We start from the raw sequence: 26,204 nt of genomic DNA on the forward strand, positions 1-26,204 counted from the left end.
TTAGGTAATAAACCTGTGATTATTTTTAAAAGGGGTAGGAATCTCAAAAATATTATGGAAAGTTCAACAATAAAATCCATTAGAACCGAAGGTACATATAAATGTGAGGCATTTAATTATTGTAAGTATTTATCTACAGGGTCCACATTCAAAGTGAATCAACGTACATTTAAAGCAAGAGGGCGGTACAACTGTAATTCTAAATCGGTGGTGTACTTAGCTTGCTGTCAGTCATGTCCTGCTTTTTACATAGGGAAGACTGACAGAAAATTCAAAGAAAGGATTTACGAACATACGTACCACATTAAGAAGAAAAGTAGTACTAACGCCCCAGCGAGACATTGTAATAATAATCCATCTCATGCCTTTTTAATCAAAGTAGTTGACCAGGTACTAGTGGACGAAAGAGGGGGACCCCCAACAATTGTTATTAGAGAAAAGGGAGCTTATTTGGCAACTTAAATTGAATTCTTATACGTCACCAGGATTAAAAGAAGTTACCTCCTTGACTTGTATTTTAAAGTTAAGAAGTTTGTTGAGATAATGTTTGTACAAGTATATCATTTAAAAACCTTTATTTTGCTTACTTGTTCCTCTTTTGTCCTTAAAGAGTTTATAGATTTATTAATGTCATTATGCATTCAGAAATATGTTTTTTATCCCACAAGAACATTTTAACCTTTTATCAGTCAACTTTTTTAACGTGACAGTATATTTTACTTCAGATATGCTTAGTTATGGTTATAGTATTACCTTTTTATCCCCCTCTCCATATCTTTTATTTATACTTCATATACATCCATTAGAGTAGTCATACCTTTCTTACGAGTGTATATATATTAATTTCTTAGAAGATGTGTATTATATTTTCTTCGTTTTGAGCATATATTTGCTAGTATACTCTGTTTTTTTGCCTTTGTTGTGTTCAACTCTGATACTATTTTTCGGCACAGGCTTATTGTAATATTTTTTTAAGTAGTTTTTTCGCTTAACTGTATTTTTTCCATGGTTTTATGGTCTGCCTTCCTGTATTTCACTTTGAACAGCAGGGACGGCTTAAAAACTTGGAAATTCAGGTCTAACTATATTTATGTAGTATTTCCTTTTGACTATAACTATAGTGGCTGCTAGTTATATTGTCCTATATATGGATTGTTATTTTAGATTGCGAGTTGCACCTATTTTACCTCTATTTTACTTCACTTTACTTTTTAACTTGTCTTTTCTGGAAATTTCGACTTTTACAGGTTTATTTTAGTAGGTAAGGAAACGCAATGCATACCTTTTTGTAATGCTTTTGAATACTAGTCTCTGTAGATTTACAGTGAAGTTATTTGCATTGTTTACCTTTTTTATGCGTATGGTAACCTCGCATTTGAGTTGCACATTTTTTGTCAGGGGGCATTCATTATTTCAGTTATTGTGATGGTATTAACTGACTCTTTAACCTAAGGAACTGGACCCCTTGCTTTAGAAGTTGGCATTGCCTTGTTTTTAAGGGAGGTTTTTATTTACACTGGCATCTCTAATCAGATGTACCATGAATTTATGTGTCTGTTGTGATGTTACATTTCATCTATACAAGAAATGCCTATATTGCATTTAGGTGATTCTTTTATTCATTTACAATGTGTATAAATATATTTCTGATTTATGAACTATATGATTGTAAGTTTTTGTTAACTTGTTTTTTTCTACGAAGTGATATAGATCAGTACATCTTTAACACCAGCATGTAGAGAATGAGTTTTAATTGATGGCAGCTGTATGTAATTAGTGTTGCACTACTTTGGCGCCTTTTTATCTTTAAATTGTGTTGAATGGATTTTTACTTTGTCTGAAGAAGTCTTCCTAATACGGAAGACTAAAAGCGCTTTACATTCTAATAAATCTTTGGAGTTTCTTTATCCAGTGGTCCGGTAGCTGTTCTTCTTCCGTGACGTCAGGTTGTCAGGGGTATAAAACATGCAGCCAACGTCATTGCATCAGTTTTTCTTGCCCCAGATGTCAGGTGCCCCCCTAATGGTAAGCAATTAAATCTATAAATATACAAAGTTATACCTCAAACAAAAAAGCAAATACACCAAAAGCTTTTAAGCATTGAAAAGGAGAGAAGAGGTATAGCCAAACGAAGTCAGGGGGCTGGAGGGAGGATAACCAGGACTGCAACAGTGAATACACTCAAACATCTATATTTATGGTATGTGTACACAACAGTACTATGTTCTTCGTGTGTCACTGTTGCAGTCATTACATTTGGGAAGATTCCCAAAGCAAAGGATGGGAGTAGGAATTTAGATAGCATTTGGACCAGCTATAAGGCCCCGCAAAACTGCAGTGGCAAAGTCATCTCTGGATTTAGAGAAAACTGGCAAATGGTAATGCTTGGTGAAATTATGTACAGAACTCCAGGTAGCAGCTTCTAGGATGTCCATGGTAGGTACGCCTCTGAGAAAGGCTGTAGAAGTAGATGCAGCCCTACTTGAATGGGATCTGATCCCCTGTGGGATAGGTTTAACATGGTGCTTATTGCAGAAGTGAATGCAATGGCCTATCCATTTGGAGATAGTTTGCTTTGAAATAGCCTTCCCCTCTGTCCCTACAGCAAATGCCACCAGCAGTTGTTCAGATTTCCTTTGAGGTTTAGACCTGTCCAAGTAGAATCTAAGTTGTCTGTGCACAACTAAGGAGTGCATTATCTGTTTCCCCTTGTTCTGTGGATTAGGAAAGAAGGTAGGCAAATGAATGGACTGATTAAAGGCCACACTGGATACCACCTTTGGCATGAAAGAGGAATTGCTCCTGAGGGACACCCTGTCCGCATGAAAGATGATGAAAGGCTCCACTGCCATAAGGGCCTGTAATTCAGATACCTTTCTTGCTGAAGTGATGGCTAAAAGGGAAGCTGTTTTCCAAGAAAGGGATTTTAAATCTGCAGTAGCAGCTGGCTCGAAAGGAGGAAGGGTGAGTTTCTCCAATACAAAGTTAAGGTCCCAGGCTGGAGTTGGAGCTCTTCTGGGTGGTCTTAGATTTTTGGCCCCTCTGAGGAACTGCTTGAGCAGTGGAAGAGAGAAGAGGGGAGGTTCTGTGTTATAATGAGCTGAAATGGCTGAGGCGTGAATTTTTATTGAGGAAAAAGACAGGCCCTTGTGAAGCATCTCAGTTAAGTATTGTAAAATCTGAGGTAAATTGGGAACTGCTGTGCTCATCCTTTGAGACTGGTTTCCAGGCACAGAATCTCTTCCATTTTTCAGCATAAGATTTTCTAGTACTAGGCCTCCTTGCCTCTAAAATGATATCCATCACTGGTTTACTGAGGGATGGTAAAGGAGAGCTTAGGTAATTAGCCAGGCTGCTAGTTTCAGTGTTTGAAGCTGAGGGTGCAGAATCTGGTTCTCCTGCTGAGACAGCAGGGAAGGAGTCTGAGGCAGGTGTCATGGGGCTAACAGTGACATACTGCGCAGGAGGGGGTACCAGTGTTGGTGTGGCCAGGCTGGTGCAATCAAAATCATCCTTGGTTTGTCCTGTTTGATCTTTAGTAGTACTTTGGACAGCAGAGGCAGAGGAGGAAAGGCATAAACTGATAGGTTTTTCCAGCTGAAGGACAGAGCATCAACCTTCCAAGCTTGTTTGTGGGGAGTCCTTGCACATTTTTCCAATTGATATTTCTGGGGGAGGCAAACAGGTCTATATCTGGGTACCCCCATTTGCTTGTCAACATGTTGAAAATTCTTGGTTCCAGTTTCCACTTGTGTGGGTCCATGAGGGTTCTGCTTAGTCCATCTGCCAGTGTATTTACTTTTCCTGGCAGGAATTGAGCTTGTAGATGTACTTGGTAGCTCAAGGCTGTGTTCCACAATGCCATGGCTAGTCTGCAGAGGGGGTAAGAATGTGTACCCCCTGCTTGTTTATGTACCACATAACAGTGGTGTTGTCCGTCTATACCATTAATTATCCTGGAAGAATGTGGTCCTTGAAGGCTGTCAGAGCATTCTGTACAGCTAACATTTCTTTATGATTGATGTGAAGGTGCATTTGAATTGGGTTGCATTTGCCCTGAATGCACTTCCCTGCCAGGTGCGCCCCCCCCCATGCATAGTCTGATGCGTCTGTTGTTAGGGTTTGGGCGGCAGGGCGTAGTGTGAATGGTAGTCCCTTGTTTTGGTAGCAGGCGTCTGCCCACCAAAGGAACTCTGGGCGTAGACAAGGAATGATAGGAAACATTGCTTCTAGATCCTGAGAATGTTGACACCATAGGCTTTTTAGATACCATTGTAGTTTCCTCATATGCAGTCTTGCATATGGAATTAGAAGAATGCAGGAGGCCATGAACCCCAAGGCTTGTAGTATTTGCCTTGCAGACAGCAGGGTTTTTGTGACCACTTGTTTGAAGTAGGTTGTCAAGTGAATTTGTTTCTCTGGCATGTGGAAAGCCATCTGGGAAGTTGTATTCAAGCTTGCTCCCAGGAATATAATTTGTTGACAGGGTACCAAGTGTGATTTCTTTTCATTTATGGTGTACCCCAGACAAAATAGCACCCTCTGAACAAAAGTCAGATGATTCAAAAGTATGTCCTGGTTTTCTGCCTGAATTAGACAATCGTCCAGGTATTGGTATATTTAAATATTTCTTTGCCTGCAAAATGCAATGACTGGAGCTAGGCACTTTGTGAATACCCTGGGCACAGTGGATAAGCCAAATGGCAGTGAAGAGAACTGATAGTGCATGTAGCCTGCTTTGAAGCGTAGGTATCTTCTGCAAGATTCCCTGATTGGGATGTGCAGGTATGCTTCCTTTAAATTTAGTGTTGCCAACCAGGCATCTTTGCTTAGCATAGGAAGCAACTGGTGAAGAGTGAGCATCTTGAATTTTGGAATCCCAAATTTGGAAGTGGATGCCCCCCACTGCTTAGTCCTGAGCGTTCCCTGGGACTGAAGCCTGGGTGCTCTGCTGGATCTGGGTTTGGACTGAGAAGGTTTGGAAGAGGCAGGAAAGGACCAATTCTTAGAAGGCCAATGCCTACTAAATCTTGGAGGTTGTACTTGTAAAAAGTCTTTAACAGTTTGCATAGATTTAGCTTTTTCCTCCATCTTTTTAATAACTTCTTCTGCCTTGTTGCCAAACAGGTGGCTCTGATTTAAGGGAGCATCCAGTAATTTCACTTTAACATGATCTGGCACGGATTGTTCCTTAAGCCAAGTATGCTTTCTAAGTACAGACCCAGTTACCGCAGCCCTGCAAGATGCCTCTAGTGAATCAAAACCATATTGCAATGTATGTTTACCAACTTGTTCAGCAGAATGCATAAAATCCTGTAAATCCTTATTTTCAGCACAATCAGGAGTCAACATAATTTTCTGTTTAAGCAATCCAATAATATGCAGCTGATACTTTAACATATGAAACTGGCAATTCAAGGCCCTAATGGCCAAAGTTGCAGAAGTGTACACCTTCTTACCCCATCTATCCAGCGCCGTAGAGTCTCTATCAGAGGGGGTAGGATTTTTGGCAATAGTAGCTTTAATGCCCTTGGGTCCCTGTGAAATGGTTTCAGGATCCGCAGTAGGATTTTTGAAAAGGAACTTGTGAGAATCAGGAGCCCTGTAATATCTATCAGGTTTTCTTGAAGCAGGAGGTAAAGAGTCAGGGGCCATGCTAGATTGCTAGATTCCGAAAAGGTATAATCAACAATGTCCAGTATAGGAGGTATAGCTAAAGGCCTGTACTGGGACAGGAGTAAGAAATCCCTAAGCCTCTTTTTAGAATCAGAGAAATCCTGACTTTCCCAACGAAAAAGCTCCCTGAGAGTATGCAAAGGTTCACCAAAAGAGAAATCCTCTGGGGGGAAGCAGAGGGAATAGAGTCCTCAGCATCAGAATTCTCATAGGTAGATAAGGGTAAATCCCAGTCATCCGAGGAAACAGACATTTCAGAATCCTGGTCAGAAGTATCACAAGCAAAGCTTCCCCTGATTAAAGTAATAAGGTCTTCAGTCATTCTTATCATTTGTTCTTTAGGCATAGAGGCCTGACCAAGCGGTCTGGGCATCAGTTTTCTACGCACGGTTCGAGTTTTAGGCCTTGAAGAAGAAGATGGCGCCAGTTTAATATGCAAGTCAGTAGGCATGAATACACCCACAGAAGCTGGTGCCTGTACAGCGGCTCCGGACCCATCCATGGTAGAGACATCTACAGGTTCCACAGTTGAAGCATCTTGAGGCATACCGGACTCCGAATGGGTCTCAAAAGAAGCCTGTGAATCTGAAGTAGTGGGTATCAGGGGCTGCAAAAGCACTTCATTGAGTACCGGCAAACTGGGCAGCCTGTCTCTGTCTTTATCTTTGAGTTTCTTCGGATTGTCGGTAGTCGGATGGCTTACCAAAACATATCAGGATAATTGAACCGAGCAACAAAAAATTTAGAAGCACAAACATACCGACGACAGATACTTCATGGTTTAAATAAGGCACAAAACCGACAGCGAGGTACGTCGTGGTCAGGGCCTAGGCAAGGAATACAGTACGAATGAAAATCTTTATGAGGTATTTGTTTTCCACAAGAAATGCAATTATTTACTTTTACTGACATCAGTTTAAAGCAAGAAAAAGTTTCCCCAATGGGTACTTAGCTTTTAGTTGAAGACTTCGGTTCTAAAACACGAAAACGAAAATTTCAGGAGTCGGCCGATCGGCACTTGCGAACTGCTTCGAGCACCGCACAGCAAGAAAGACTGATGTAATGACGTCGGCTGCATGTTTTATACCCCTGACGTCACAGAAGAAGAGACAGCAACTGATGCAGGACCCAAGACTTTGTTAATCAGGCCGACTGAGGGCTACCTGCAAGAAGATAACCCAAATGTAATGACTGCAAACATCCAACATTGAAGAAAACTTACTACTAGCAACTTATCAGAAAATGGCAATGCCCCTGACACTGGTGGAAACACCAGGGAATGTGAGTAAACTGCCAAGACCTTTCTCATCAAATGAGAGTTTAATTTATCTCTTCTTTGGTAGAACGTGACACTGCTAAATCCTTTGCAAATGCTGCAAATGAAGTATTATATGCTGCTGGTTGAGACAATTTACAAAATGCAAGTTGCCATCTCTAGGTGTGCTTATACAGCCACAGGTACAGTCTCAAAACAAATGCTGTACCATTTTACCTGGTAAGAGGAACACGCCAAGAACCTCTGTAGCAATGTCAACAACCTCAACCTGGAAGACTGTCAAGAGCCACAGAGCAACATACTAAACCTATTACCTACCCCAAATCAGTAATAATGTACAGAGCAAACTACACTCAAGCAATAATAAACAGAAAGAAACAAGAGTCAGTTCACACTCTGAGGCATCCAAACAGAAACAAACAAAAAGTGTAGCAGTGAAGTACTAGAAATGTGGTAGCAACAAGGCTTTACAGGAGTTGCACAGAATTATTTTGAGGAAGCAGTCCTACTACAAAAAACACACAGTCCTGAAAGTTACTGAGGGTGCCCAGTTCTTAGCAGAGCACACATTAGGAACTGTATATGTTTTTCAACAGTTCTCTATTCAGGAATCTTGGAAATAAACATTCATTCATACCCAAATTGGTCCACCAAGGTGGTGTGAAAGAGAGACATACAAGATAACCAATTTAAAAAATGTAATACAAGTCTGTTAAGGAAGCAGATACACTTGAGATATGTCATCTTGGGCTCCTTATCAGGTGAACAGTCAGTCATTTGTAGTTATTTCTGCAGCCTCTGCTGAGAAAATGTCATAAGGCCAATCAAGATTCTTGACCTAGTCTATATAAATGAAAAAAACACTTTGGGTGCAAAGAGGCCACAGTCAAAGTTTTTCGGGCCACCAAAAGTAGCTTACCTAAATAAGGACTGGTCTAAATGAAGGTCATTCATGCTTCAAGATACAGATGTTCCATGTGTATCCAATGTTTTTTTTAGGAACACATGAGGTAGGTAGTCTAGAACAGATATTGTCGGAGTATCTGTACAAAGGACGGTCCTGATAATCAGGTGATATCCCTGAAATGGACTTGTCCGTTTCTGAAGGATGGCTTGAAAATGCTCATATTTCAAAGCGAGAAAGGAGTAACAAGGATATCTCCTATTCCTGATGCCCTTATTGGGAAGACCATACTCCTCTAAGAAACAACTGGGCACACCTGTCCAGAGGAACACAGCAGGTCCAGTGGGCACTTTGATGCATGTTTAACCTGAAAGTGGAGACAAAGATGAGACTGGTCCAGATATACATAGCTGTAGTCAATAATCCTCTAGCAACCGTTAATGAATTCAGTGCTGATAGAACAAAGGACAAATAATTGTATTAATGGAATGCAAACAGATGGGGAAAAAAGTGAGGGACAGACCGACAGACTTAATCACTGAAGATAGAGAAGAAAAGGTAGAAAAAGTACAGTTGTGTACACTTACCATAAATATAGATGTTGGAGTGTATTCACTGTTGCAGTCATTACATTTGGGTAATCTGCTGGCAGGTTGCCCTCAGTCGGCCTGATTAACAAAGTCTTGGGTCCTGCGTCATTGCTGTCCCTTCTTCCATGACGTCAGGTCGTCAGGGGTATAAAACATGCAGCCAACGCCATTACATCAGTTTTTCTTGCCCCAGATGTCAGGTGCCCCCCAAATGGGAAGCAAAATATATAATTAAAAACACAAAAATATACCTCCAACCAAAAAGGCTTTTAAGCATAGTAAAAGAAAGTAGAGGTATAGTAAGAGAAAAACAGGGGGCTGGAGGGAGGGTAACCAGGACTGCAACAGTGAATACACTCAAACTTCTACATTTATGGTAAGTGTACACAACTGTACTATGTTCTTCATGTTTCACTGTTGCAGTCATTACATTTGGGTAGATTCCCAAAGCTACGGTTGGGAGGATGGATTTATACAGCATTAGGAGCAGCTATAAGGCCCTGCAAAACAGCAGTGGCAAAGCCAGCTCTGGATTTAGAGAAAATTGGTAAGTGATCATGCTTGGTGAAAGTATGAACTGAACTCCAGGTAGCAGCTTCTAGAATATCCCTGGTAGGAACACCTCTGAGAAAGGCTGCAGAAGTAGATGCAGCCCTGGTGGAATAAGATCTGATCCCCTGGGGGATAGGTTTTCCATGGTGCTTATAGCAGAAATGAATGCAATTGCTTATACATTTAGAATTGGTTTGTTTTGAAATAGCCTTCCCCTCTGCCCCTGCAGCAAATGCTACCAGAAGTTGTTCAGATTTTCTTTGAGATTTAGTCCTGTCCAAGTAGAATCTAAGTTGTCTGTGTACATCCAATGAATGCAGAATCTGCTCCCCCTTGTTCTGTGGATTGAGAAAGAAAGTTGGCAAATTAATGGACTGATTAAGAGCCACACTGCATACCACCTTGGGCATGAAGAATGGACTGGTCCTGAGTGACACCCTGTCCGCATGAAAGATGATGAAAGGCTCCACTGCCATAAGGGCCTGTAATTCAGATATCCTTCTAGCTGAAGTGATTGCTAAAAGGAAGGCTGTTTTCCAAGAAAGAAATTTTAAGTCTGCAGTAGCAGCTGGCTCGAAAGGAGGTACAGTGAGTTTCTCCAATACAAAGTTAAGGTCCCAGGCAGAGGTTGGGGCTCTCCTGGGTGGTCTCAAGCTTTTGGCCCCTCTGAGGTACTGCTTGAGCAGAGGATGAGAGAAGAGGGGAGGTTCTGTGTTGTAATGAGCTGAAATGGCTGAGGCATGGATTTTAATGGAGGAAAAAGACAGGCCCTTGTGAAGCATCTCAGTTAAGTATTGCAAAATCTGAGGTAAATTGGGCGCTGCTGTGCTCATCCCTTGAGATTGATTCCAGGCACAGAATCTTTTCCATTTGTCAGCATAAGATTTTCTAGTACTAGGTCTTCTCGCCTCCAAAATGACATCCATCACAGGTTTGCTGAGGGATGCTAAGGGGGAATTTAAGTGATTAGCCAAGTTGCAAGATTCAATGTTGGGAGCTGAGGGTGCAGGATTTGGTTCTCCTGCTGAGACAGTAAGGAGGGTGTCTGAGGCAGGTGCCATGGAGAAATTTGTGACACCCTGCGCAGAAGTGAGAACCAGTGTTGGCATGGCCAGTCTGGAGCAATCAAAATAAATTTTGGTTTGTCCTGTTTGACTTTTAGCAGAACTTTGGAGAGAAGAGGCAGAGGGGGAAAGGCATAGACTGATATGTTTTTCCAGCTGAAGGACAGAGCATCCACCTTCCAGGCTTTTTTGTGAGAAGTTCTTGTGCAAAATGTGTCCAACTGGTAGTTCTGGGGTGAGGCAAAAAGATCTATGTCTGGGCTCCCCCATTTGCTTGTCAACATATTGAAAAACCATGGTTCCAGTTTCCATTCGTGTGGGTCCATGAGATTTCTGCTTAGTTCGTCTGCCAGAATATTCAGCTTTCCTGGCAGGAATTGAGCTTGTAGTTCTACTTGGTAGCTCAAGGCTGTGTTCCACAATGCCATGGCTAGTCTGCAGAGGGGGTAGGAATGTGCACCCCCCTGCTTTTTTATGTACCACATAACCGTGGTGTTGTCTGTCTTTACAATTAGTTGTCCTGGATGAAGGTAGTCCTTGAAGGCTGTCAGTGCATTCTGTACAGCTAGCATTTCTTTTTGATTGATATGTAGGTGCATTTGATTTGGGCTCCATTTGCCCTGAATGCACTTCCCTGCCAGATGAGCCCCCCATGCATAGACTGATGCATCTGTAGTTAAGGTTTGGGCAGCAGGGGGTGGTGTGAATGGCAGTCCCTTGTTTTGGTGGCAGGCCTCTGCCCACCATAGGAACTCCAGGCGTAGGCAAGGTATGATAGGAATCATTGTTTCCAGGCTGTGACAATGTTGAGTTCATAAACCTTTTATGTACCACTGAAGTTTCCTTATATGCAGTCTTGCATATGGAATTAGAAGAATGCAGGAGGCCATGAACCCCAAGCTTGCAGTATTTGTCTTACAGATAGCAGGGTTTTTGTAGCCACCTGTTTGAAGTAAGTCACCGAATTAATTTGCTTTTCTGGCATGAGGAAAGCCATCTGGGCAGCTGTATTCAAGCTTGCACCCAGGAATGTAATTTTTTGAGGGGGTACCAGTTTGTGATTTCTTTTTGTTTATGGTATAGCCTAGACAAGTTAGAACCCTTTTTACAAACGCCAGATGTTTTAAAAGTATGGCCTGGTTTTCTGCCTGAATTAGACAATCGTCCAGGTATGAATATATATGAACATTTCTTTGCCTGCAAAATGCAGTTACTGGAGCCAGGCACTTTGTGAATACCCTGGGAGCAGTAGACAAGCCAAAGGGCAGTGCAGAGAAATGATAATGCAAGTAACCTGCTTTGAAGTGGAGGTATCTTCTGTAAGATTCCCTGATTTGGATATGCAGGTAAGCCTCTCTTAAATTTAGGGTTGCCAACCAGGCATCCTTGCCTAGCATAGGAAGTAACTGAAGAGCCAACATCTTGAATTTTGGAATGTCCAGAAAGGTGTTTAGAGTAGACAGGTCCAGAACTGGACGCCATGCTTTGTCTTTTCTGGGTACCAGGAAAAGTCTGGAATAGAAACCTTGTCCCTTTTCCTCTTCTGGTACCAGTTGAATAGCCCCCATGTTCAAGACGGAAAGTACTTGTTTCTGAGCCTCTGCCCACTGATTTGGGGGCAGGTCTGGCCACCCGTTTGGAGTTGACAATGTGTGGAAATGAAATCTGTACCCCTGGGACACTATATTTAAAACCCATTTGACCTGGGTTATAAGCTGCCAGTTTTTTGCATGAAGAGTAATTTTTCCCCCCAAAGGGGCGGCTGAGAGGTAAGTGCTTGGTAATTTTAAAGGAAAGTCATTGAGACTATTTACCACAGGGTGGTGTCTTGTTATTTCCAGATTTGGAAGTGGAAACACCCCACTGCTTAGTTCTGAGAGTCCCTTGGGACTTAAACCTGGTGCTTTTGGTGTGTCTGGGTTTGGCTTGAGTGGAGCTGGAAAGGACCAGTTCTAAGTAGGCCAGTGCCTACTAAATCTTGGTGGTTGCACTTGTAAGAAATCTTTCACAGTTTGCATAGATTTAGCTTTATCTTCCATCTTTTTTAGAACTGCTTCAGTCTTATTGCCAAACAGACGGTCCTGATGCAAAAGGGCATCCAAAAATTTTGCTTTAACATGATCAGGCAGAGATTGCTCCTTAAGCCAAGCATGCCTTCTAAGCACAGACCCAGTAACAGCAGCCTTGCAAGAGGCCTCTAAAGAATCAAAACCACATTGCAAAGTATGTTTTCCAACTTGTTCAGCTGAATGCAGTAAATCCTGTAAATCTTTATTTTCCACACAGTCAGAAATCAACATAATTTTCTGTTTAAGCAGTCCCATGATATGCTGTTGATATTTTAGCATATGAAATTGACAGTTTAAAGCCCTGATTGCCAAGGTTGCAGAAGTATAAACCTTTTTACCCCATCTACCCAGCGCCCTGGAGTCTCTATCAGAAGGGGTAGGATTTTTAGAAGTAGAAGCCTTAATGCCCTTGGGCCCCTGAGAAATGGTTTCTGGGTCCACAAAAGGATTTTTGAAAAGGAATTTGTGGGACTCAGGAACCCTGTAGTATCTGTCTGGTTTACTAGGAGCTGGAGGCAGGGAATCAGGGGCCATACTGGATTCCAAAAACACATCAACAATGTCTAGTACAGGAGGTATAGCCAAAGGCCTATGCTGAGGAAGAAGAAGGAAATCCCTAAGCCTCTTTTTGGATTCAGAAAATTCCTGACTTTCCCAGTGGAAATGCTCCCTTAAGGTATGTAAAGTTTCCCCAAAAGAAAAGTCCTCAGGGGGGGAAGCAGAGGGAATGGAACCCTCTGCATCAGAATCCTCATAAGTAGGTATGGACAAATCCAGGTCATTAAAAGAGTCAGAAGAAACAAAGTTCTGTTCAGAACAGTCATAGTCAAGCTCAGCCCTAGGCCTCTTAGAGGGGTGGGGTTGACTACCCCTGATTAGAATAATTAAATCTTCAGCCATTTTGATCATTTGTTTTTTATGCATAGGGGCCTGAACATGTCGCCTGGGCATCAGTTTTTTAGACATAGATCGAGATTTAGGCCTTAGTATTGAAGGTGGAGTCGATTTAATATGCAAGTTTGAAAAACAAACCAAACGATGCTGAGTAAAGTCCCCCTTATGAAAAAAGTCAATAGGAAAAACACACAAAAGGAGGTTCTCCACAGCCAAAGTAGCGTAGTTGTAGGAATAAAACTCCAGTCTTCACTAAAACGGTTTCAGTGATATTCTATCATTGAGGCCATGGGCTGTATGTGCCTGTAGCCTCATAATCCATCTATTTTCTTGGCCTTCTGTATAATTTTTTATATTACCTAATCTATTGGTTTTCCTAATTAGTTCTAGAACCCTGAATTTGAATCTATGTGTCGTGCCATTATTAATAACATGTTTCGCTAGAGCATTACTTGCATTCTCTTTATTAATGGCATATAAACGTTCTCTAATACGTTTTTAGCAGCACGACCATATAAACACTAAAGTGTTTTAAATAGCTCAATAATTTATATTCCTTATTGTTATTTTAATGAATGTGAAACTATATTATAATATGTAGAATTATGTTTAGCTTTAACAACTTATATTGATATACTTTTTTCATAAATATGTATATATTCTTTAGTCATGATTTTAAAATTCTATTTTTAAGAGGTAGTGATTTATAAAGATGTATGTGTACCTTTGAATTTGAAAATTGGTTGAGTCAAGGGTATAAAACACCTGATAGGGTAGCATGTTAAACACTGAAGTCTGATGAAATGTTTTTTTTTCAAACGTGAAAGCGCTCACTGATTTTTGGATCCTGTACTTGGTTTTAAGTGTTATTAAAACTCTTGAAGTGAAGACTGGAGTTTTATTCCAACAGCTACGCTACTTTGGCTGTGGAGAACCTCCTTTTGTGTGTTTTTCCTAATATGCAAGTTTGTAGGCCTGAACACACCCTCAGAAGCCGGTGCCTGCACAGCGGCTACAGACCCATCCAAGGTAGAGACATCCACGGGTTCCATAGGTGAAGCAACTCATGGCATACCGGACTCCAAATAGGTCTCAGTAGAGGCCTGTGAATCAGAAGTAGCGGGTATCAGGGGCTGCGAAAGCGCCTCACTGAGTACCGGCGAACTGGCGACTGGCTTAGGAGAAGTGTCATCGGCAGTTTTGGACCTCAACGGCCTGTCTCTGTCTTTTTCTTTGCGTTTTTTCGGTATTCCGGTGGTCGGATGGCTAACCAACGTCATTTCTGGATAATTAAACCGAGAACCGAAATATTTAGAAGCAAAAATGTACCGACGACGGATAGTGCGCTGATTAAATAAAGCACAAAACTGACAGCAAGGTACGTCATGGTCAGGGCCTAGGCAAGGAATACAGTACAAATGAAAATCTTTATGAGGTATTTGCTTCCCACACGTAATGCAATTATTAACTTTTACTGACATCCGTAAGGAGCAAGAAAAAGTTTCCCCAACGGGGTACTTAGCTTTTAGTTGAAGACTTCGGTTCTGAAACTCGAAAAAGAAAATTTCAGGAGTTGGCCAACCTGCACTTGCGAACTGCTTCTGCTTCAGGCACTGCATGGCAAGAAAGACTGATGTAATGGCATCGGCTGCATGTTTTACACCCCTGATGACCTGACGTCATGGAAGATGGGACAGCAACCAAAGCAGGACCCAAGACTTTGTTAACCAGGCCAACTGAGGGAAACCTGCCAGCAGATTACCCAAATGTAATGACTGCAACAGTGAAACACAAAGAACATCTCAATAAGGCTGGAGTCAGGAGACCCCCAGTGTATACTAGGGACTGAAGTTCTAGCTTCTCAGACACTCCAAGGGTGGAGAGAGGGAGGTGCAGATACCAGTGGCACCAATATCTTATTTTCTGAGGAAATGCATTCAGGCACAGTCTTCAGTACATGTCATGAAATACAGTACTGGTGAATGACCTTTTATTAAAAATGATATTAGGAATGAGGTACAAGTGACTACAGCTACAATGGACTTGGCACAGAAGTCAACCAGAAAATAACAGAAGTTATGTACTTACCATAAAGTTCCATGTGAGTTGTCTATCTCGCCTTTATTCTCACTGATGGGTTCGGAGCCGATCCTTGGCTCCGACACGGCCGATAGCAAGCTCAAGGTTTGCCAGTAGCTCGAGACCAAGCCCCTTATCCCACAATGCACTGCTGGAATTACCTCAGATCTTGTTTGCTGCGAATAACAGTATATACATATATATACATATATACAACATATACATAAACTCTTATATATATTTATGAAGAACACTTTCCAAAGGGGAAAAAGAAATATTGAATAACCAGGATCGTACTAGCCTCTAAGTCAACAGTCAGCCAGGAGGGGGAAGGAGGGAGGGACTTGAGAATAAAGGCGAGATAAACAACTCACATGGAACGTTATGGTAAGTACATAACTTCTATATGTGAAGTTGTTAAATCTCGACGTTTATTCTCACTAATGGGTAGCATCCCTAGCACCCTCAACCTTGGGTGGCTCATGGGAGTATTTTCTTCAGTACCGTAGAGCCAAAGGAAGACCTGTCCCTTGAAGCCCTATCTACTTTGTAATGTGTGATAAAGGTATGAGGCTTAGACCAAGTGGCTGCAGCGCAAATATTGTCAAGGGGCAATCTAGCTTGAAAAGCAGAAGAGGTAGAGACAGCTCTGGTAGAATGAGCTTTTGGTTTGTGCATTAAAGGCATGCTCGCATTCTCATAAACAAAGGATATACAATCGGATAACCATTTAGATAAAGTTGTTTTAGCCACTGGATTGCCTTTTCTTGCTTCCGAGAAGGATACAAAAAGTTGGTCTGATTTCCCAATATCCTTAGTTCTGTCAAGATAAAATCTGAGCTGTCTGTGAACATCAAGTTTGTGCAGCATATATTCCAATTTGCTAGAGTGGTTGGGGAAAAAGACTGGCAGTTCAATGACCTGATTGATATTTGACTCAGAACAGACTTTAGGTAAAAATGAGGGGTTTGTTCTGAGAGATACTCTATCAGCATGGAAGATCATGTAGGGTGGTCTGATAGATAATGCTTGAAGTTCTGACACTCTGCGGGCAGACATAATGGCCACAAGAAATATTGTTTTCCAAGATAAAAATTTTAAATCACAAGAAGATGCTGGTTCAAAAGGGGGAAGAATAATTTGAGACAGCATAAGGTTTAAATTCCATGGAGAAAAGGGAATTTTGATCGGAGGTCTCATATGAAGAACGCCTTTAAGGAAGGTTTTAGATAATTTATGGCTCATAATATTTGAGCCACCAAGACCAAGGAGAAAATTTGAGATAGCAGCTAACTGAACTCGAACTGTAGCAGCTGCTGCCCCTTCCTTAAAAATTTTTGTTAAAAATTCTAAAATCGAAGATAGCGGAGCTCGGAAAGGGTCAATGTTCTGTGCGTTGGCCCAAATTGAGAACCTTTTCCATTTACTGCCATATAATTTCCTGGTAGATGGCTTGTGAGAAGACAAGAGAATCTGTCTTGTATCTTCTGAAATTGAATGAAGCCTGGCAATTAGGGGAAGTGGATTAGCCAAGCAGTCAGTTTCAGGGACTGCAGAGAAGGATGAAGATCCCCTGACGGGTGAGTCAGAAGGTCGGGAACTGGGTCCAGGATTCATGGATCTTCCAACAGATGATGGTGGAGAAATGGAAAACAAATCTGTCGAGGCCAGTAGGGGGCTATGAGTATAACAGTCATTCCCAGCGATTTTGCTTTCTGTAAAAATCTGGGTATTAATGGGAAGGGTGGAAATGCATAAAGGAGACCCGGGGGCCAATTGTGTAAAAGTGCGTCTCTTGGGGGATGACCGGGAGGTGGTATTAGGGCAAAGTAGCTTCTGCATTTTGAATTGATGTGGCTGGCAAAAAGGTCGCAGCAAGGCTGGCCCCATTTGCAGAAAATCAACTCCGCAACCTGTTGTTTGAGAGACCACTCGTGAGGGAGTAATATTGCCCTGCTTAGCTTGTCCGCTATCACGTTGGATTTCCCCGGGGTGTGCGTTGCTAACAGAAAACGCTGGGATGACACAGCCCATTGCCAGACCCTGAGGGCTTCTTGACAAAGGGGGTAAGACTTGGTTCCGCCCTGCTTGTTCAAGTACCAGACTACTGACATGTTGTCAGTCTGAATTGCAATAGTCCCTAGAGGAAGAGAGTCCTGAAAGTACTGCAACGCCAGAAGTACCGCTCTCAACTCTAGAACATTGATGTGCAGATGTGATTCTTGATCTGTCCATGTGCCTTGGGCAGTCTTGCCCTGAAAATGCCCCCACCCTATCAGGGAAGAGTCCGTGGTCACAGTGGCTACTGGGGGGGGGGGGGCAAAGGGTCTTACAATTGTGACATGAAGAGACGTCAACCACCACCGAAGGTCTCTCCTGCAAGAATCCGTGATAAGAATCATGTGGTTAATTGGTAGTTTCTGGTAAGACCACTGAGCGAAGAGGAGCCATTGAAGAATTCGCATATGCATCCTTGCGAGTGGTATAGCCAGGATTGCTGCCGCCATCAAACCTAGTACTTTCAATACCTCCGCTGCTGTAGCTTTGTTCTTTGACACCAGTGAGCTGACGTTTTGGCGGAGAAGAGAGACTCTTTCGATAGGGAGACATAGAGTGGTAGTTGAGGTATCTAACTCTGCTCCTATAAAAACGGTATGCTGCGATGGCGATAAGGCAGACTTTTCGAAGTTGATTGTAATGCCTAATTGATGGCAGAGTGTCAGAGTGTATTGTGTTGCCTGAGTCAATTGATGGCTGGTGGTAGCGGTGAGGAGCCAATCGTCTAGGTATGGAAACACCTGGAATCCTAGATGTCTCAGGTGAACCGTGACCACTGCCATGCATTTGGTGAACACTCTGGGGGCTGTAGTGAGACCAAAGGGCAGGGCTCAAAACTGGTAACGATTGGCTCCCAGCCGGAAGCGCAGATGATCTCTGGAGCATCAGTTCATCTTTATGTGATAGTACGCATCCTTGAGATCTATGGAGCACATCCACTCGCCTTTCTCTAAGAAGGGAAGAATGGACTGCAGTGTGACCATTCAGAACTTCTCTTTCTTTATGAACTGGTTGAGTCTGTTGAGGTACAAGATAGGTCTCCAGTCCCCTGTTTTCTTTGGTACCAAAAAGAATCTTGAGTAAGTTCCGAATCCGACTTGGTCTGATGGGACTGGTTGGATGACTCTTTTTTTTCTAGCAATCTGCGGACCTCTACAATTGCTTGTTCCCTGAGATTGGGTGGAACATCTGGGATTCTCATTATAGGAATGGGAGGGGAAAAGAACGATATGAAATATCCTCTGGAAATGATGCTTTGTACCCAAGTATCCGATGTTATGTTTAGCCAGGCCTCTGGGTACAAAGACAAGCGACCCCCGACTGCCTCCAGAGCCGAACAGTCGGGCCCCCTTTCAGGAGCGCTGGTAGGACTGACTGGAGAACTGACCCCTGTCACCCTGTTGCTGCAGACCCCCTCTGCCACGGGGGCAGCGTCTTCCATTATAACCCGCTCCTCTGCCTCTAGAGGGGGTTTCTCCACGTGTGTCCTGAAAGGCTGCCCGAGTTTTTCGGAACCACATTTTTCCTCCCCTAGGGCCCTTGGGGTAGGGCCGAGTAGGGGTCGAAAAACAGACCCCCAACGGCAGATAAGGTCTTGCCTTCCTGCTCACACCTGGTTAAAGTTTCCTTTACTTTGGGCCCAAACAGTGATGAGCCATCGAATGAGGTATTAATAAAGGAAGACTTAAAGGGTTCCGCAAAGGAACAGAGACGTATCCAGGCTTGTCTTCGAAGAGCAATGCCTGAACTAGCGGCTCTACTCGAACTATCAGCTGCATAGGATACGAGACGCATGGACGAGTTCACCATTGAGTTTAGGGTAGCGAGCTGGGCGTTGACTTTGTCGGCCACTCCTGCAGCTACCGTACCCTGGAGAGTATCTCCTAGCTCTATCAGGAGGTCTCACTGTAGTCTTGTAAAATGAGTTAAGTAGTTCAGTGATCCCAGAGAAAAAGTCACTGAACTAAACATGCGCTTCCCATATTTATCCATAACCCTAGAATCTCTGTTAGGGGGATGGATAGAAGAGGATGTCTCAGATACTTCCTTTTTGGTGGCTGCAGCTACCACCATGGCATCAACAGGCACTCCTTTTATCAAAAATGGCTTGTCCACTGGGGCAGATATGAATTTATTGGGTCTACGAGGGACAGGTTCCATGGCCTCCGGTGACTCCCACGCCTTACGAGAGATCAGTTCCATGAGCTCGTCGTAAGGCAGAGACATCCAAGAAGTGGAAGGTTGAGACCCAAAAGCCTTCAAGAGCACAGACTCAACCTCAGTAGGGGTCTTGGACTGCCAATCGCCCCTCTGACTAAGGATCTCTAGTATCTCTGCAAAGGAGATATCCTCACAGGGGGGATCAAGGGGACCCTTCTGACTCATCTAAGTCTGTTTCAGATGTCTAAGACTCCTGTGGGGAGTCTAAGTGCCTCCTCTTGCACAGTCTCTACCTGGGCACCTCCTCAGTGGGGGGATCTGGGGAGGTCTCAGAAGAGCAGGGGACACCCTGTGGGGGTACTTGAGCCTTGGTGTCTCTACACTTAGAGGGATTGGTAGATGAAGAAGCAGACACAGGAGCTTGAGAGGAGAGGGAAAGCTGAACCGATGCTGACGTTGTCTTTGGAGACAAAACTCTCCTCATAGCATCGAAGGCACCATGGCTCTGATGAGAAGGAGTGGACGTACCCGAGAGTACCGTCCGATCCTCCCGCACCAAAACCCTGGGCTCCAAGCCCGAGGTAGGAGCTGAGCTCATCCGAGCCGAAGCCCCAAGAGGAAGAGTCGGCACCGACAAGTCGGTGTGACTATCTTCCCCGGACCCGACGGGAGAGCGTCGACTCCTAGAGCCCTCGGTCGGCACCGAGGACATCCGAGTAGATGAAGCTTATAACACTATTGCGGGTATCGGCTCCAAGGGTTCGACCACCATCGGTTCAATTTCCTTTGGCTCCGAGAGTCCAGTACGGCTCGGAGGAGGAGTAGACAAATCCGGTTCCATGGTCATCGGTACCGACGAGCTGGTCGGGGCCGACAACAATTTGGCAAGTCCTGGTGCCTGTAAAAGCTTCTGCACTAGTCGATCCATGTCCAAATCTGAAAGGCTGACTGAAGACTTAGCTGAATGCATCGAAGGTGCTGACTGGAGCTGAGGTAAAGAAGGAACTTCAGAAACCGGCTACAATACTGAGAGCTGGCTCCGAATCAAAGGTACACTCGGTTCCGATGACTGTGGAACCGATGACCCTCCTTCTGAAATCTTAGCCTTTTTTGAGACCTTATCTGAAGACTTGGATTTTAAGCATTTGGAGGACGTACTAGTACCCTCATGGCTACTCAAAACTTCTGAAAAAGATTGCTGTAGCAATCCCCTGTCTATAAGTTTCCTCCTTCTCTCCAAGAGGACTCTTGAAGAAAAGGAGTGGCAAATGCTGCAGGTGTCTTGGAGGTGTTTAGCCCCCAGACAGTAGACACACTGAATGTGTCCGTCTGTGACGGACATTTTCAGCCCACAATCTGGGCATTTTTTTGAATCCCGATGTGGGATGGGATTTTTCCTTATCATCCAACATATTTAAATGAAAAAAACAGTAAATTAGATCCACAAACAACTAAGCCCAATCCGGGCACTATCTATAACAGTATTATATATATACAAATATAGATACAAATATAGGGCTAAGAGGCCCACAAAAGAAGCCTGACTATTATAAGGATTAATAGTAGAGAAAAAAGGGCTGAAGGTCCACACAAACAAAGAAGCCAACAAGGCCCTAACTTTTAAACTATTTATACTATGTAAAAGTATTTAACTATAGAGTAAATATAATAGTACTAGCACACACTATATTTTTTAAACAAAAAAGAAAACTTTTTATAGACTTGCTGTTAACTTTTTTCTAAAATGGTCCAAGCTAGCTGGATCACCGAGATCTCTCTTGCCGCGGCAAACTAGATCTGAGGTAATTCCAGCAGTGCATTGTGGGCTAAGGGGCTTGGTCTCGAGCTACTGGCAAACCTTGAGCTTGCTATCGCTTGTGTCGGAGCTGAGGATCGGCTCCGAACCCATCAGTGAGAATAAACGGCGAGATTTAACAACTTCACATCATAGGTCTGCTGCTTTGGTATCTTATCATAAATTTGTCTGCCTAACTGTGGGTGTTCTAGGCTGCATAATCCAATGAATATTCCTGTTCTGATGCTCCATCTTTGACCCCTGCTAGTTTCCAGTGCTGCCAAATGAGAAGAGAATCTCTACTCATCTCTAATTTGCATGGTCTGTGGCAGTGAGTAGCTTTTCTGAATCACTGATGCCAGTGAAAGCTGGGATTGTTATACCATAAATTGAGGAAGTAGAGTAAGGATGGCACTGAAAACTTCATATTTAAAACTTCTTGCATTTTAAATTAATGGCTATGACTGCACACTGTTGTTAAAAGGGCATGGTGTCTGAATGCAATGGTGGGAATAACATGTGACAATCCTAATACACTACAGTAAAATAAAAAGAAACTACCACTGGCATAAAACGATTTGGTATCATACCACTTACATTTCAACATTTGGAGTTTTAACTGGTCATTTTTGTCTCACTGAATAATGATCATTCTGCAACGACTAAGAGACTAGACTGAACCATATTAAATTTAAGTCAGTCAATGGCAGTTAAGTTCATATATGTTTTTACCTCAAGTATCATATGGAGTTCGATAACCACCTACCATACAACAGCATACTGTTGCCAATAAAAGACAATGATGTGGGTGGCTTCAACTTACAGAGCCATATCCGTATGCCCTTGCTATATAATCATTAGGATAGATTTAATCAAAGGGACAAAGATATGATGTGACAGTTGTTGGGGTTGCTATCTCACAGCTCTAAGGTCCAGGCTTGGTTCTGACCTGTGGTCAGGTTACTGACCATATGGACATGGGCAGCCTTACCCAGTGTCTGCACTGAGTTCTTCCCATATTCTCTGGTTTCATCTCTTCAAAACAATGCTAGCCGACAGGCTACTTTACAAATATTGCAAAGGTTCTAATTCCAAGAAAGAATAACGGAGAAAAAATGCAAAAGTTAAAGGAACTTAATTTAAAGCATACCTTTTTTCCCCACATAAGAAGGAACCAGCACCTCAGCTAGAAGCCTTTAGGGTTAGTAAATCACTGTCAGAAACACTAAACTTATAAAATCCAAGGAGAGACCCAACCAGTGAAAAAGCAGCAAACAGTTAATGATAACATAGAAAAAAAAATCTGAAACTGCTACTAGATGGAAAACAAAATGACAATATAAAATGTAAATATAAATATAAAAATACTGTTCATGCATACTGCATTTGTTCTTGGCTTTTGTAAATTGGACTCTTAACTAAAAAGTTCCAAAGTTCTAAAGGATAATACTGCTTCACTTACCCAATTATAAATGATTTTCTAAAATGTTCTTAAAAAAGATATAAAGTTAGGATATGGTTCACATAAAGAGTCTCTGAATTCCAACAAATGGTGTCAAAATGCTTGAGAGATGTTTCCAGTGCAGTGAACTTTGCCTCCTGTATCTCTCCCGACTTACTATTCTGACATGAGTTATTGTAGCAAAGAGGCAAGACAGAAAATAAAAAAAAAATGCATTGTCGCCAATCATTTGGAATTATGAGATTCAGTGGTATGTTTCTCATAAAGATGCAAGCAAGAATTCTCTTTCTATGCTTATGCAAGCCAGCTCCTTTTCTAAGCTTAGCTTGAGCAATGCAAGATGATAGTCATTAATAATAAACTTATCATCACTCCATACCAGAGTTCCTCAACATACTAACTACCAATGTCATTGACTAGTAATATTCTGCTTCAACAACCAGCTCAACAAATTAATAATTCACAAATTTTATAACTAGTGCAACTACTTAATCTGCCATTTCATTTATCAGCACACTAAGCAAATGATACACTGCTATACTCATTTCCACTGATCTTTGCACCACTGTACTAAACAACAAATAGCTTACATATCTGGAGTCTTAAAAAATGTTTCTCAAAATTTAATCAGCAATGAGTGCTAGGACACTCTTGACTTCCCTGCAAACCTAAACAGGAAAAAATGGATATGGAAAAATGAATACTAGTAAGTTATTTCATTGTCCATTTGTTCATTCATTCAGTCAGTCATTTTTTATGTGACTTAACGATAGTTAAGACTGCTGTCACAATGATGGACATGAATGGCATGGAAAGGAATTGGCACTTCGATGAAGGGATGTGCACTTGTTCCATTTTTAATTTACTGGAGAAGACAGACGTTTCCAAGAGTATGTGACTTTAACGTACCTTTGACATAAAAGATTTACAGAAGATGTGAATCCTACATAAACTTGCAGTGCTTAGGTTTACTGGTTATGTGCACGTATGTACAGCTGACCTACCTATGGCCGTCAAGACATCACCAGGAATGTTGTTTCCAGCAAGTTCCATTTGCTGTAGCTTCTTATTGTACTGTAAGAAGCCAAGTAGTGCCCGTCCTCCTAGCAGTCCAATGTTGTTCCAGCGCAGATCTGCACAAATGAAATACACAAGAAATGGGAAAAACAAGCTCAGCACAGAGCAGGTCAGAGTGCGTGCACACACACACACACACACACACACACACACACACACACACACACACACACACACAGAATGTCTGCCACAAGACAGCAGAACATTATTCTGTGCTAAGCAAAAAGTATAAAAATATACATCATTTATTAAAATTAATAACGACTATACACATCTATCAAAACAAAGGAACAAAATTAATTCTTTTCACTGTATGGCAGATGGATGATATCTCAAAGTGAGATTTAGTACACATCTGACACTACCTAAAAATAATGAAACAATAAAGTACATGGCATGAACATTTCAGTCTTGTAGAACATTTTCAGAGAGTTTCAAGTATTTTCAGGATGTAAAATTAATTGAAGATAAAACAAAGGCTACAGCAGTAAACTATACATCCAGACATGAATTGGCTTAAGAATATGGGGATTGGATAAGATGGAAGTATTTAGCTGTATGGATTAAAAATGATTCTGTTATAAGAGCTAACGATATGTGTGAAGAAACAAAAGGCTTAATTATGGCTATGGATAGCAAGATAAAAAGCAGTGAAAATGTTTTAGTCCATTTAATTTTATGTACAGGTCAGGCATATTTTTATCAACCTGAGGAGAAGTTGCGGACAGTAATTAATAGAACCAAATAAATTTATTTGGGAATGGAAGAGGGCAAGAGTTAAGTGGGATCATTTTATCTTCCCCGCTGAACAAGGTGATTTAGGATTACCCGATGTGTAGGGATACTTCAGAGCTACTCGGTTAAGACTCATATACAGAACACAAGCAGAATGTAAAAAATAAGTGTTAAGGGGTGATGATGAAACAGGTGGTAAGTTAGAAAAATAAGAGTAGGATTTTGGATACAGGTCCTTAAGGAGAATAACGATACAAATTATATTCATAAAGAAGCAGAAAGAATTCTAAAAACTTGACTGGAATGGAGTAAAGGAATTGTGCCAGGGTACAGAAAATGGATGAGCAAAAGCTAGAATTTTCTGGAGAAAATTGGCAAAGGAACCGATGTATCGGGAGCAAATTGATTGATAGAGTACAGGCAAAGAGAAAGGGACAGGGGAGTGCTAAGTAAAATACCTGCTCTAGCAGATATTTAGAACAGATGTTGTTAAAAAGGGAATCATTATTGGGGCATATAACATATTGCATGACATCTATAAAAAATTAATCAGAGAAGATTAGAAAAGACTGGGAAGAGAGACTGGAAATGCAATTTACAAAGAAACAGTGGGAGGGCATTTTTATTGCTCCCACATGTACAACAAAGTCCACCTGTTTTAGAATTTTGGCTTCAAAGCATTTCCATAGGTATTTTTATGCAGCCAGCTGTCAAACTGTCATGCACAAATATCACTGTATAAGTGCAAGCAAACTGCATATTCATGGTAATGAAACCAAGGACAGTACAGTAGTCAGTACACAGACAGAAACATTATATATAGCTACTAATCACCTTATGGACCCACAAAGTAAGAAAGGAGGAGACGACTTTCAGTCTGCACCTGCAGTGTGCCTCCAGTCCTCTGCAAGTAAAGCAATGGTGATCTGACTTGTCTGTGATTTTTTTATGAGAGGGTGTCAAAGGAATGGTGAGGATTTAAAGACGGCAGTTTGCATATAGAAGGAAAAACAAATAAATAACACATAGGTATTTCTTACAATAGTCTGTGTCAGTAGATATTTCCATGAACATCAAAGAGTGTATCTATAGAGCCTCTGCAAAAATGCGCAGACATTAAAGGGGAAATTTTACCTATTATTCTCAACATTGCTTATTAAACTGTGAGTACCCACCTAGTGGGCACCTCTGCTTATGTATTAAAGGAGGAAGTTATCTTAAAAGTTAGAGGTATGGGATTTCAGCCAAATAAACTCCTTCACAGAAGGATGTGTTGCACAGCAGATAGTGAGCTCACACTGTGGCTAGGTATAACTACCACTTTATGCCTCATTATCCTGCACATCTGTCTAGCTTTGCTCACAAACCAACATGCTCCTTATTCTACCATCTAACCAAATGTTATTATCTACTAGCAGTCTAGATTCAAACCATTAGCCATGATAGTGTGTCCCCCTGGTCGCTTGCCAAAGATATATCACACTTCTGACTCGAATTGAGACCCTTGCTAAAATGATATAGTTTGTCCACCATGGTTTGACGCAAATTATGATACAAAACTCTCCATGTAAAGAAGCCAGTCTCTTAAGAAGCAGTTTATCCTGTACTACCAGTATCCTGCACTACAAGAAATCATGTCATCTTGGTTTGCTCTCATTACTTCTTCATTAAATACTTTCCATCAATAAGTGACATACCTCAGCATTGTCACATGCCAGTCTTAGTCCTCAACTACAATGTTCAGTATAGGATACATCCCATCTACAGTACCTCAGTATAATCCTAGTGCTGTTAGGTCATAATTTTATCTCTC

At 41.9% G+C, this 26,204-nt stretch overlaps 1 protein-coding gene across 3 annotated transcripts in view; it reads right to left on the reverse strand.

The window, feature by feature from the left end:
• LRRC45 (leucine rich repeat containing 45) overlaps nucleotides 1-26,204 on the reverse strand; it is a 1,637,099-nt gene that overhangs the window by 852,245 nt on the left and 758,650 nt on the right. For 2 of the 3 annotated variants that reach the window (XM_044068216.1, XM_044068218.1), the window contains one exon: nucleotides 23,584-23,712. The exons of the other annotated variant lie outside the window; for it this stretch is intronic. In XM_044068216.1, coding sequence (XP_043924151.1) covers nucleotides 23,584-23,712 — 129 coding nt within the window. The remainder of the gene's footprint in view (nucleotides 1-23,583; nucleotides 23,713-26,204) is intronic. 3 annotated transcript variants of the gene reach the window in all.

This window comes from Protopterus annectens, chromosome 4.part0 (assembly GCF_019279795.1).
Source record: "Protopterus annectens isolate FY-2018-M chromosome 4.part0, PAN1.0, whole genome shotgun sequence".
In the NCBI taxonomy this organism is placed as follows: domain Eukaryota; kingdom Metazoa; phylum Chordata; order Ceratodontiformes; family Protopteridae; genus Protopterus; species Protopterus annectens.